Genomic DNA, 13407 nt, shown 5'->3' on the forward strand with positions numbered 1-13407 from the left:
GGGGACGGCAGTGCTCAGCGCTGGCCCAGCCTCAGCCCAGGACCTGCCCCCCGCCCCCCCCCCCCGGCCCTGGCGACACCGCAGGCAGCCCCAGGGGGGATGGGGTGGCGTGCGGGCTCCCTCAGACACGGACCTTTCGGGGACACGGTTGTGCATATCGTACGTTTCTTTGACTCGTGTGTGAGTTCAAAGTAAACGCCACCACCGTGGAACAACTCGAATTAAATCCACTAGAGCAAGCTTTAAACTAACCCGAGTGTGACCCTGCCACGTGCTCCACGCGTGTACACATCTGCACAGGTTTTGTTTAGTACAGTTTCATATTTGAGTTTGCAGGATTATCGAATAGTCTTTTTTTGGCTAATATTTTTATAACGTGGTTCTTATTTAACTGTCTAGTTTTGATAGAATTTACCAGGTCTGGATGAATTAAGATATTGGCAGTGTCACGTTAGTGGTTTAAATCCTCTTATTTATGGTTTTAACTCTGTGAGAAAATTTAAATAGGAAGAGACAAAAAAAATGCCTTATGAAAAAACTAAAGCAAATTCTTTATAGGAAAAAATATGGGAATTTGATTACACATAAAAGATGTTTATTTAAAAAAAAAACTACAACAGTGACAAAAATTTGTAGCCTCCAGTTGCCTTTTCCTTGAACTCTTTTTGGTGAATTACCAAACTGATTGACTTTCAGCCTTTTTGGCTAGATCCTAAGAAAGAGGCTATTTTTCTGACTGATGAACCAATGTGAAGAAAGTTAAAGACAAAATCTAACATATGAATGTGACTCACCAGGTTTCATCAGCTAACTCCTTTTTGTGACTGAAGGCATGCATGGTTAACAAGACTTCCGTTGACAGTGAAAACGTGGGATGGAAGAGATTTCTGGAACCCTGTGTCTGTGACCCCTCTGTCTTACTCCACCCTCAGGGTAGAGGTGGGGACAGAGCGGGGGCTGCATGTCGGGGGGAGCCCAGGGGTGGCCCCGACCCACCCACCTGCCCTCTAGACACGCGTTTTGCAGCGTAGAAATAATCATCTCTTACTTTGGAGAGGAAGAAAAATCATTCTCACACAGAAGAGATTTTTAACAAACATGCACTAATATTTCCTCCCTCTCCCCTGCTTTCCTCGCCCCACCCACCACTATAAAAAAAAGTATTAAGTCACAAATTAAAGACCAGAAGACTGGCTTCTCCCCAGGGAAGGGCTGTTCCCCCCCACCGCGTCCTGTGTACCGGTCAGCTGGCCTGGCGGGCACGTCGGCCTCACTCCACGGCAGGCGTCTCACCTCTAGCACCCAGGGCAGCTGACACCTGGGGGTCCCTTCCTGGGGTCGGGGCCCCTCCGCCCCTCCGGTTCCAGGTCTGACCCCTAGAGCTGGGCACCGGAGGCTGACTCAGCGGCCTGCTCAGGCCCCTCCGGTCTCCACATAGGAGAGCTCACCCGTGCTCCTCCCTGGGGCTGCCTCCGGCCCAGAGCACCTGCTCAGCCCCGGGACCTAGAGTCGTCGGGCCTGGGGGGGGGGCTCAGGCCGGGCCGACCCCCTCGCAGGTCGCAGGACCACACTGCTGGGGTCAGTGATCCCCCGTGAGAGTCCAGAGCCCTTCCCGACGTGACTCTGAGGCCCCGACGTTACAGCCAGCGGGCCGCTCAGGCCCGGGCGCGCTCCCTCCCCGGCTCCCGGCTGCGGCTGCCCCGTCCCCGGTGCCCGCTGCACTGATCACGAAGCCGCTGGTGCTGCCACGCGTGTGGGACACGTGCCGTGAAGCGCCCCCCTCCGGGCACCGTGGCAGGGGCAGCGTCCGGCTGTGTCTCAGTCCCAGGGGCAGGTGGCTGGCTGGGACCTTGTGCTGACGGTTGATACGTATTTACTGTATAAATATAATTTATCATTTGTATCATGATGCGGTTTCTGGCTGTGTCCTTCCCCCACCCCCACCCTCACCCATCCTGAGACGCTGGGAGGGGTGGGCTCGGGTGCCTGCGGTTCAGGAGGCCACTGACCCAGTCCTGGTGCCTGCGTGAGCCTGGCTGTTGGGGTAGGAGGGGGCTGGGGGCTGCTGGGGCACAGGTCAAGGTCATGACAAGAGAGGGCTGAGGAAGAGGCCAGGCCTTGGGAAGGGCTGTCCACGTGGACGGTGCTGTGCCAAGGGCCACTGGGGGAAGGCGGGCGGCAGGGTCTCCAGTGGACGCGACGCGGCGCGGCCCGGCGGCCGGGCGTCGCAGGAGCTGGGACAGGGACGTGTGAGGGGTCCTGCGGAGCAGAGGGGCCAGAGGTGGAGGGACGTCCCATCAGAGGGCCGGGAGCCTGGGAACTTGGGGGGGCGCACAGCGGGTGGGGGGCCTGAGCGGCAGAAACGCCTGGTGCATGGAGGAACTGGGGTGACAGCCGGGCCGTGGGTGGTGGCGAGACTGGGGTCTTCAGGCTGGGGGTGGGGCTCCCCTCAGATCCTGCCGAAGGGAGGACACGGGGGGCGTTCTGTGTTCTGGCCGGTGGGGGCTCAGGGCAGGCGGGGCTCCCCGCTGCGGCACTGCCCCCCTCGGGGAGGCTTTTAGCCCATGCTCTGGGCTGCCTGGGGCCCCTCCAATCCAAGGGAGGTTCCGCCCAGCCCGCCTGTCGAGGGGTCGACGTGCTCGTTTTCGGGACAAGCGTGTCGAGGTGTGAGGGCCGCACAGCCACGAGCCCGGGATCGGGTTGGGCCGAAGCACAGGTGCTGGTTGCCGTCCTGGTGCAGCTTCCCGCCCAGGCAGTGCCCACCAAGGCCAAGGCTGGCCTCGGGGCCCTGCTCCCCGGGGAGGCGCGGCGGGAGAGGAGCAGCCCCAGCCCGGGCTCTGTGGAAAGGTGACACTTTATCATACAAACCCCTGCCGCGCCCGCCCCCTCCAGCCCCCCGGTCCAGCAGGTGGGCTGCTGGGCCGTGCCAGCGGGTGCGGGGACGGCGCCTTCACCGGGGGAGGCCCTGGGGCACGCGGGGCCCCGAGACCCCCGGTGTGTCCAGAGGCCCGGTGTCGTAGCCCAGCTTCCTCATGTCCTTGGTCACCACGTTGAAGAGGAGCGTGACGAAGCCCTGGGAGCGGACGCGGGTCACTGGGGACAGAAAGGCAGGGGCAGCTGGGCCGCGCGGAGACAGATCCAGGCTGACCCGGGAGTCGGCAGCCTCCGTGTTCCCTCTTGGACAGTGGGGGCGACGGTGCCCAGCCCACGGCCCTTACTGGGAGAAGGGGCTGCCACGGGGACGGGACAGGTGGACGTGGCACCCCCTCCGAGCTGGGCCCTGCCCCTGAGTCCGTGTGCTGGCAGGTCCCTGGCATCCAGGCCTCTGATTCCTGGGGCCCACCTGGTCCCTCCCAGGTCCAGCCGGCCGGGGGGTGGGGGGTCACGCTTTACCTTCCCGGCCTTCCCCCTGAGCCACCACCTTCGGGTCTGTGTACTCGGGCCGCCGTCCCATGAACCAGCTGGGGAGACAGGAAAGCTGGGTGAGCGAGGGCCCACCTGGGGCCCCGCGGATACCAGGTCCCCCAGCCCCTCACCCGGGGCCAGGCCTGGGCACAGCCTCCCCACACCCCTCCTCCTAGGCTGCACGCCAGGCTCTCCCATCAAGTCCCCACAGTTGGGACCCCCAGGGGTGAAGGCAGAGGGAGACCAGGGCTTGGGAGGGTGCACAGCCTGAACCCAGACAGAAGTCCCAGAAAGGTGACGGCAGCCGAGGTGGGGACGGGGATCCCTGGGACCGTGTGACCCCCGCCTCCTGGGGAAGGAGGGCCCCATCCCAGAGTCCAGCAGCCATCCTCAGGGTGGGCAGAGGGGCCAGGTCTGGGCTCTCCACCATCCTCCTACTGGAGCGGGACCCGGGCCACAACAGGGACGTGACGATGGTCCCTACCCCTCGGGCTCCGGCCATAAAACATGAACCTCTCGATGTCTGTGCCTTCTGCCGGGGCAGAAGGTACTCCCCACCTCCCTCCCACAGCAGGGAGGCGGCGGCTGGGCCGGACTCCTCTGCGCCCATGCTGGCCCGGAGCAGGCCACGGACAAGCACGCAGGGAGCCGGCTGGCGGGGTGGGAGCCTCTGCATTGGAGTGGGGGGGGGGGGGGGCTCTGCCAGCACCTGCCCCGGAGGCTGTGCTGAGGACCGAGCCCGGGAGGCAGCCCCTGGGCCCCCGCTTCCAGTGCAGGCTCAGGGCGGAGCCGTGCCGTGTGAGGCCCAGACTGCGGGTGCTGCGTAAGGGCCCCAGCGACACCAGGACCCACTGAGAGAAAGTTAATTTCTGTGATTTTAAGCCACCACGCCCGCGGTAACTGGTCGCAGCGGCCACAGGGAAGCAGCCGCCAGCAGGCGGAGGCAGGAGGCCAGGAGGCAGAGGCCAGCAGGCGGACGGGCAGAGGGGCTGCTGGAGCTGCTGTCTCAGCAGCCTCCACAGACCCCTCGTGTGGGAAGACGGCCCATCCAGCCGCCTTCCCGTTTCCATAATCCAGGTACACACGGCTCGGGCCAGGCAGGAGCCCCTCTGAAGGGCGGGAGATGGCCCCCTGTGACTGCCCAGCCGGCAGTGAGGTCTTTCCCAGCCAGGACCTCCTTCCCCGGGGAGACCTCACAGGGGGCCCCACAGTCCTTCCTCAGAGCTGTGCGGCGGGGACCTGCATGGCCCCGACCATCCCCCGACAGCCCCGCGGGGTGGTGGTGTCACCTCCAGCGCACACTGGCCCTTGCCATCGCGGTGGAGTCCGGAGGGGCTCCCACGGACAGCAGGCGCCCACGCCCCCGCCTCTGCCGGCCTCAAAGCCCAGGAAGCTTCCTCTGCGCAGCACAGCGCCGGCCGGGGGCCCCGGGCAGCCCTCCGTGTTCCCCTTGTCTGGGCCCACCCGCGAAGGGGGTGCCGACTGGGCGTCCATCCCCACGCCGCGTCGGTCAGCCAGGCCCGGCCGGCCCTCCAGCCTCCTACTCTGGTGAGGGGAGGGGCCGGGTGCCTCGGGCTGGGTCTCCCTGCGGGCCCCACGTCCCGGCCCCGCCGGCTGCCCCCCCACGTTCACTGCCTCCTCGAGACGGCTGCTCCCCTGCGCCACCCCCCAACCCTTCTCGCTGGCCCCGCCACGCCGGCCCCGCCCTCCGCTCTAGTCCCTGCTCAGAGGTCACCTCCTGGCCGAGGCCTCGCGTGTGCAGGGTCCCGCGTGACGTGGCAGTGGGAGACGGAACAGCCCTCTCCCAAGGCCGGGAGGGGCTGGGGGGGCAGACGTGCAGAAGACTCACCTGGTAAACGTCTGCAGTTTAGATGTAGATTCCGGGACAAACATGGGGATGATCTTTTTGTGCCTGAAACACGTTTTCAGACAGCTGTGCTGAGTCACGGAAAAGTGGTGGAACTTGCTGAGCCTCTAGGGCGGGGTGAGCAGGAGCGCCGAGGTCGGAGGTCGGGCGGCCTCCAGAGCTGAGCCCGAAGAGCCCGGCTTCTTTCCAAGGGTGGGGAGGATGCTGGGGGCGGCCAGCACCAGCCCCGGCTCCGCGGGGCCCGTCCTCCTCCCAGTGTCCGCACGTGCCGTCCTCCAGGAAGCCCCGACAGTCCCCGGGCCCCACCGGCGGTGGCCCCCTGTCCGCCCCTCCCCTTGCGCCCTGCACTTCCTGTCTCGACAGCCTCAGAGGGTCAGCTCACCCGCTGGGCCCCCTCCCTCTGCCTCCTCTGACAGCGTCCTTGCCCCTCAGGGTCGGCTGACCCTGGCCCACGTGCCTGGAACACCCGCATCGACACCCTGTCACTGTGCTCGATAAGAGAGAGCTGTCCCTGCATCTGTGCCCGCTCGTCGAGGGCAGGGCCCTGTGGTCACGCGTGTCTGACACATCTGTGTCCTCAGGCCGGCAGGGAGGGCTGGAGTGTCAGAACTCTGACCCCAGCTGCCCGGACACTTGGGCTGGACCCGCCCCGTCTCGACGCCCCAGGACACCCTGTCCAAGATGTGGGCCACGCCCCCGCCCAGGGGACCCTACGCACTCCGGCCTCAAGGCGAAGTCTGTCCTGGGAAGAGGCGGGCGGAGGGCGCCCAGGGCCCGGTGAGGAATGGGCTGTGGTCTAGGGACGGGGTTGGAGGGAGGACCTACCGGCCAGGTGAGAAGGGCACGTGCACCGCTCCGTAGCCGCGGACCACGTCGTTCCCAAACACGTCCGGCCCGTACACGCTGAGGACGATCTGCGGCCCTTGTGAAGGACAAGGCAGGGGTCGGCCGTGGGGAACCCCTCGGGGAGAACAAGGTGATGAAGCCCCGCAGGCGTGGGCCTGACGGAGGGCAGGGGCGGATGAGGGGCCCGCACACCAGGGGCTTCCGCCAGCCCAGCAGCCGGGGGGTGGACGGGGAGGTGGAAGGGATCCTGGTGGCTGGGCCCCGTGCTGCCCCAATTCTGCTACTGGACAGGCCCAGGAAGTACACGGGGGGCCTGGCTGTGACCGGGGGCGGGCGGGGGGGACTGCCCCTGGGGCTTTCTTTTCTGAGTCGGGGTCAGACTCGTGTGCACCCCACGGGCGCAGGGGCCCGTGGGGCTGCTTCTGGGGGCGTCTGTGGTTCAAGGAGGTCAGAGGGAAAGCAGAGGCCTTGCACGCCTTCCTCTCAAGTCCCAACAGTTCCACCTGTTCCCTGCTGACGGCGACATCGGGATACTCAGCCTCGGGAGGCGGGGGAGAGAGCGTCAGCCCAGGTGCCGGGCAAGCGGGGAGGCCCGGGAGCTGGCCCGCCCGGCCCCGACCCTCGGCCACTCTGACCCCGAGATGGGCCTTGGGCTCCTCGTCCCCCCGACGCCCGGGCTCGGGCCTGACGCAGAAGAAGGGCTCCTTGGTGCCGGGGGCGGTCCGTTCCCTTCCTGTCACCATCTCAAAGGTCATCACTCCTTTTCTGTAAGGTTTCATCGCCAAAGAACACGTCCCACACACGGTCCTCTGGTGCTACACGTGCTGTGAACTGTACGTGAGTGGAATCGTACGGTACGTAGGTTTCTGTGTCCAGCTTCTTGGATCTGACGTGTGTGAGATGCATCCAAACTGTGTCACGTACAGGGTCTGCTCGTCTTCAGGGCATGACTTGGTCCCGCCAGCACCAGCAGACACCTGGGCTGTCTCCTGCGGGGGCTCTGGGCATAGCGCAACCCCGTGTCACACGTGCACCTGTGTCTGTTGGGCACACAGTCAAGAAGGGATGCGCCCAGGGCCGCACATTCACCTGAGCTGCTTCCCTGGGGGCGTGACACCCCCACGCCCACCTCGTTCTCTGGACCAGAGCTTGGTGTCCTCAAGCTTCCTAATGGGGTCGTTCTGGGGCCTGGGTCGTGGCTGCTCACTTTAGCTTTAATCTGCGTTTCCCTAGTTGGAATTGTTCTTCCTAAAATAAAGCTGAGACCTTGTCCTGTTTCTTGTCACTCGGACATCCTCTTTTGTGCGGTGCCTGCTCAGGCTTCTTCCCCAGTTTTCCACTAGATGGTCTTTTTCTCACTGATCTGTAGTGTGTGTGTGGATTCCGTGGCTTGGCTTTTCACCCTTAATGATGTCTTTGGATGAACAGAAACCCTAAATTTTAACAGTGAAACCCACGGATCTGCTCCTGTGAGGAGTCCTCACCCTAACGCCACGTCTCCCACCTCTGTGGCATCTTCCTGAGGCTGTAGCATCGTGGTCACGTTTCCGTGCGTGTATCCACCTGGGATGGGCTGTGTGCCTGGTAAGAGCAGGGATCAGGCTGCACTTCCCTTGTATCCAGCTGTCCCAGGGCCTCTTCTCAAGACTCCCTTCCCCTCCTGCTCTGCCCCTTTGCCGTGAATCAACTGTCTGCACGGGCTTGGTTCTGCCCTGGGCTCCCTACGGATCTGTCTGTCCCGGTGCCAAAACTGCCGCTGTGACTGTGCTTTATAACAGTTTGATATCTGGTAGAACAGGTTACATTTGATATTATCATACAGAATTTATTTTTAAAATATCAATTTTTACTTTTTACACAGAATAGAATACAAAACATTCTATTTATTCTTATACAGAAAGCAGCTGATTTTTGTACTCATCTTGTATTTGGCAGTCATGCCCACTGATGAATCATTTACTGTCGGCTGTTTCGGAAATTCCACATCAGCATGTCACCGTGAGTAATGGCAGGTGACGTGACTCTAACTCTTGCACCTCCGAGCTGCACAGTGTTGGTGGCGACAGCACGCACCCTGATCTCGGAGAGGAGTCTCCTGACACCTCACTGGGAAGCGGAGCCTGCTCCGAGTTTCTGAGGGTCGCCTTCATCAGGTTAGCAGGTTTCCTTCTACTCCTGGTTTGCTGCAGCTTTATCACGAATGCGTGCTGCATTTTATCACATCTCCATTGATGGGGATGATGGTGACTTTTTTCTTCTCAGTGCAGTAAATCTCACTGACTTCAGACACTACACGAACTTATTACTTCTGATTCAACTCCCCTTGCTGGTGACACGTCATCTTCTGGGCCCCGCCAGACGCAGTTTGTGGAGGTTTTGCACCATGTCTGGGGTGGGGCTGTGGGGAGCTGGGCTGCAGGCCGCTGCGGGCCGGTCTCCCGCGTCTCCTGTCCTGGGACAGAGCTCTGCAGTCTCGGCCGGGGTTGCAAGGTCTCCTTGGTTCCTGGGCCCGCGGCCCAGAAAGCCCTGAGCAGCATGACAGTCACCCGTGCTGGAATCAGCAGTACTCCCGGGGCCGCGACATCTCTGGAGCTCTGCTGTTCTCCGGTCTCACCTGCGAAAGCGCCACCATGCTGCTGCCTGTCTGATGCCTTCAAGTAGCTGTTTTCTGGTTTTGCTTTTTAAGATTTTATTCACCTCTCCTAGCTGTCCTCAGCAGGAGGAGATTGGGCCTTTATTTGGTGCCCTGTTCCAGGAAGTTTCTTACTCATGGACAATGACAACAGGATGCAGTCCCCACCCAGGAGGACAGCCAGGCAGCCTCTGCTCCAGGCCCAGTAAGCCTGGGTCCCCACCACACATGGCATAAAGGCCTGGGCTGTGACATCGGATGGACCTGAAATCAAATCCATGCTCAGCTACTCAACGTAAAGCTGTGTCAGTGTCCTAATACAGGAAAAGAAGTGGAGAAGAACGTACCTACTAGATAGCGTTACAAAGCTTGGCCAAGCCCACATAGGGAGAGAATTCACAGCCCCTACAGAGCTAACCCCAGGCTTTGTACGCAGTTGGCGCTTATTAAGTGAGAGTGACTAACTACCAGATAAGGTGAGGAGGGCTCTGGGAGGGTCAGAGGCAGGATGAGGGCTACGAACCCCTTGGCTCAGGGCAGGCACCTGGAGGAGGCGTGGGGCTCGGGTCTGGCGGGAGCACAGCCCCGATGGACAGCGGAGAGCTGTCAGGGCAGGCCTCCGGCCGGACTGCTGAGCCAGGCTCTGCCCTTCACAGGCAGGAGCTACCCAAGGCTCCCGGCAGGGCCTCACCGACTGCTTTGGAACCTCGGAAAGGCCAAGTGCACACAGATGAGCAGGTAGGGGGCGGAGAAGAGATGGAAACAGCCAGGTGGCTGAGAGCAGGTGACAAGGCTGGTCCAGGGCGCAGGGGATGTGGAGGCAGGCCGAGGCCCGCGGACTCACAGCCACAGGGGTTGGTGCTCTTGAAGGTGACGTCGATGGGGAAGTTCCACACCAGCGCGCGCCGTGCATCTTGGCTCTTGGACGTGATCTGTGAGATGCCCTCCTCCAGCCCCTGCGAGGACAATGACAGTGATGGCCGTGTCCCAACTCCAGGCTGCCACGCCCCTCCCCTCTCTGGGCCGCAGCTGGGAGAGCTGTTTCCTCCACCATCTCCTTAGGCCAAACCAAGGGACCTAAGATGTAACGGAGCACCTCCCAGGTCTTTGAGGGTCTTCATCCATTCGGGCCTGTAACCGCGAGGCCCTGGCCCTCCCAGTGCCGAGCTCACCTGCCTCACCGAGGGAAGGTGTCGCCCGACCACCCATCACCACCGGCACTTTCTTGGTCACAAAGCAACGCTCCCTGGCCCTACGCACCCCACCCTTGTTCCCAGCCAAGCTTCCTAAGAGAGATGCGGACACTCAGCAGCCCCAATGCCTCCTCCAGGGCCTCCCTGAGCCCACCCCGTCCTGCCTCCCACCCCCACTCTACTCAGTGTTTCTGCCAAGTCACCAGGGGCTCAGCTTGCTGTGATGTGGTCCGTTCTCTGCCCCCATTTCACCAGTCCCGCCGCCTGGGTCAAAGGTGCCAGGCATCCTCCCGCCTCAGGGCCTGGGCACGCTCTGCTCCCTCTGCCTGCCCAGGTCTCTCCACAGCCCCCCACACGCTGTGCCCTCACCTCCTTCAGCTCTGCGCCCAGCTCCCATCTCGGTGAGGCCTATCCTCCCTCCCCGTCTCGCCTCTGCTTTCCCCTCAGTGCTGCTACCAGCCCGCAGCCTGGAGTGTGTACGGCTCCGTGTCTGCCTCCCCCTCAGGAATGTACACCCCACAAGGCCGGGGCGTGTCTGGCTCTGTTCGCCACTGTGTCCCCGTCACTGGGGGACTCGGCAGTGACTGCTCAGCAGGCGCCTGGAGGACAAGCACTGTGGTCTCAGCTGCACAGAGCAGGGGCCGGGCTGAGAGCGGCTGCGAGGTTCTCCCTGGCGCCCTGTGGGCAGGAGCATGGTGTGGGCTGAGGGGCATCACGGTCCTTCTCCTGGTGGAGACAGGCCGCTCCTCGGGAGTCTTAGAAGGCGGGTTCCAGAGTCTCCCCACGGGCTGAGGGGAGGCCAAGCAGTGAAGGGACCGGCCCGACTGTCCGCAGCTCGGCCACCTCAGGCTGGCCCTCTGGGGTCTGCTGCCTGCAATGTCTACACATCCTTCCTCACGGCCGCACCAGCACTGAGGCCAGGGCCCCCAGGCCGGCACGGCCTCGGGAGAGGATCCGGGAGCCCCGTGGCGCTGCGTTCTCTGCCCCGGCTTCACCAAGAACAAACTCACGTGTGGGTCCCCCCTGAACTCAGTGTCCCCTCTCAACTGGTTCTGAACTGGGGAAAGGGTGTAATGGAGCCTTTAAAAACTCCCACAGTCACGAAGGCTGTGAGTCTGGGAGGCCGAAGGGCCCAGCTTACCGCCGTGGGGGCCCAGTCCTGGCCGTACACGAAACAGTACTTGCAGTAGAGCTCGTCATACTCAGGAAACTGGAAAGAAGCACACACAGCTTCTGCTCACAGGGACGCACACGGAGGCCGACTGCTGGCCAGGCAGGTGCGGCCACCAGGAACTAAGAACATGAGGTGCCGGGGTGAGGGGAGGCTGAGAGACAGCAGGGCGCGTGGACACGAGTTCAGCGGAGGGCCTGGGGTCCGAGATGTGGGAGAGCTACTGCCCCAGGCCTTTGCTCGGCTCTGCCTTCTGTGCGACATGCCCTTCCCATTCCTTCCCCCGGAGTTTTCCTGCTCACCCTTCAAAACTGACCCTTAGAGAGTCTGCCCTAACTTCCAAGCCGTCTTGGGGCCACATCCTGGCTCCCACAGCCCCGATCCTTCCCTTCATCACAGCACTGACCGTGTGTATGTCTCTCAACCCCGTTACTGGGAACAAGGGCAGGTGTGCGCGCTCCCTGTGTCCCCAGCACCGGACACAGGGGCAGGCTGAAGGAAGTGGTGTGAAGAGAGAGGTCTCAGAAGGCAGGGTGCTGTGAGCACACAGAGCATAGGCTTGGCCTGTGGGAGGAGGGGCCCCAAGCAGAGGGGAAGGAAGAGTGAGGACGAAGGTGGCTGCTGAGAGCACAGCCACACGTGACCCAGCCCAGCTGAGGCCCCGATGGGACAGAACAGAAGAGTGGAAGCCAGTCTCGGGCACTAGGCCCAGAGGGAGGTGGACAGGGTGGGAGCCCGGGGCAGCGTCCCTGACGAAACAGGAAGGCGGAGACACCCGCTAAGAGGCAGGCCCCGCCAGAGCTTCGCCTGAACCATCTCGGTGAGCCCTCACGATATACCCCTGGTATTTTAAGAACAGCCTGGAAGGGCACGTCCAGCAAAACTCTGACGTCAGACAGACCAGGTTTCAAACTCCAGTGTTGCCACTTCCTTTGGGCAAGCTTTCCCATCTGTAAGATGGGGGTGCGAGTAATACCGGCTTCACAGGGTTGCTGTGAGGACGGACTCCGCGGGGCTGGGCGTGGAGCCTGCCACACACTACGCCCTGCACACAGAAATAGCCAACGGTTCCCAGGACGCGCAGGGGGCTGGAAGATAGCGTCCCCTCCCGTCCAGCAGACCCCCCCCCCCCCACAGCCGCCCGCCCCCGGGCAGCCGCCACCGTCGCTGCGTCGGATCAAGCCGATCGCCTGCCTTCCAGCCCGCGCCCGAGCAGCTGAGGCCCGCGGAGGGTGGAGACGCCCGCCCATGACGCCACGCGGGCTCGCCGACCCGGGCCTCGGCCTCGCTCAACCCCCCCAGGCCTGTTCCCACACCGCGCACGGGGCGGAGGGTCCGCGCGACCTCGCGCCAAGCCTCTCACACGCTGGCTTCCTCCCGCGGGGCTCGGCCCTGGGGGGGCAGGGGTGCGGCCCGGCGGGGTCCACGGCCGCTCACCTGGGCGCTCTCCACCTGCCCGTTGACCATGAGCAGGAAGACGCTGGGACCCGCGGCCGCCATAGCGGGGCGGGCGGTTGCTAGGAGGCGCCGGGTTGCCCTGGAGACGGACGGCGTGGCGCGCGGGACAAGTTTCTGGGAAGCCGGCGCTTCGGGAAGGCGAGCGCACGCGTGCGGCGGCGGCGCGGCGCGGCGCGGGGCGGGGTCTCGCGGGCGCGGACGCCTGCGGGCGGAAGGGCCCTTCGGCGTGAAGCGCGCGGCGCGAGCGTGCCCGGGGGTGCGCGGCCCGGCCCTGGCCCGGTGCCCCCGTGGGGAGCGCGAGGCCGCGACGGGCGGGGTCCGGCCCCGGTTCCGAGAGCCCCCGTGGGAGCGGCCGCCGCCTGCGTCGGGCCAGCGGACGCTCCCTCGTGCCCTCGGGGACGCTCGCCTCCCGGGGCACCCTTGAGGCCCGGCCGCGCGTGTATCGGCGTCGCGGCGCCGGCCCCTGCCCGCCTCCACGCGGGGAGCGCGGCGGGCAGCCGGCGGCGTGGGGGGAGAATTGCTGCGTCCCCGTCGCGCGCGCGAGGGAGCGGGTTCAGAGGCGCGGTGACCGGGCCGGGGCCGCCGCCGCCGCCGCCGGTGAGGAGCTGGGCCGGGATTCACCCCCAGCCCCCTGCGCGCTCGCGACCCTCACAGCGTCCCTGTCCGGTCCTGGTCCAGGGCCGAGGGCGCCTCTTGGGCCGGCCGTGAAAGGCGGCGTCGGAGACCTTATCCCGGATCCAGGGGATGAAGGGATGGACGGGTGTGCAGACCTCAGGGAGGCCGGGCCCCCGGCAGGGCCCCCGGGTCACCGCACCCAGCGGCAGCCATCTGCCAG

The 13407-nt window shown here is 64.0% G+C and overlaps 1 protein-coding gene across 7 annotated transcripts; it reads right to left on the minus strand.

The window, feature by feature from the left end:
- Positions 1 to 2937: 2937 nt before the first annotated feature.
- Positions 2938 to 12694, minus strand: B9D1 (B9 domain containing 1). Of its 7 annotated transcripts, none has more exons than XM_057715361.1 (7): positions 12552 to 12694; positions 11085 to 11153; positions 9595 to 9706; positions 6098 to 6186; positions 5255 to 5379; positions 3394 to 3461; positions 2938 to 3093 (listed from the first exon to the last, which is right to left on the minus strand). In XM_057715361.1, exons 1-7 carry the CDS (start codon positions 12612 to 12614, stop codon positions 2951 to 2953), a joined length of 669 nt encoding a protein of 222 aa, XP_057571344.1. In that variant the 5' UTR covers positions 12615 to 12694; the 3' UTR covers positions 2938 to 2950. The 7 variants fall into 7 exon arrangements, with proteins under 7 accessions (XP_057571344.1, XP_057571343.1, XP_057571337.1 ...); XM_057715360.1 differs by having other exon boundaries at positions 5255 to 5317; positions 12552 to 12676; XM_057715354.1 differs by having other exon boundaries at positions 5255 to 5343; positions 12552 to 12670.
- Between the last annotated feature and the right edge of the window lie 713 nt (positions 12695 to 13407).

This window comes from Hippopotamus amphibius, chromosome 17, assembly GCF_030028045.1.
Source record: "Hippopotamus amphibius kiboko isolate mHipAmp2 chromosome 17, mHipAmp2.hap2, whole genome shotgun sequence".
NCBI lineage: Eukaryota > Metazoa > Chordata > Mammalia > Artiodactyla > Hippopotamidae > Hippopotamus > Hippopotamus amphibius.

Bases quoted from the DNA above. Each gene is read 5' to 3' on its own strand.
- B9D1 (XM_057715361.1), bottom strand. From the start codon at position 12,614: ATGGCGGCCGCGGGTCCCAGCGTCTTCCTGCTCATGGTCAACGGGCAG. The intron at 3,462-5,254 runs GTGAGTCTTCTG...CTGTCTCCCCAG, and splicing joins AAACTGCAGACGTTTACCAG to CTGGTTCATGGGACGGCGGC. The intron at 3,094-3,393 runs GTAAAGCGTGAC...TTCTGTCCCCAG, and splicing joins TCAGGGGGAAGGCCGGGAAG to TGACCCGCGTCCGCTCCCAG.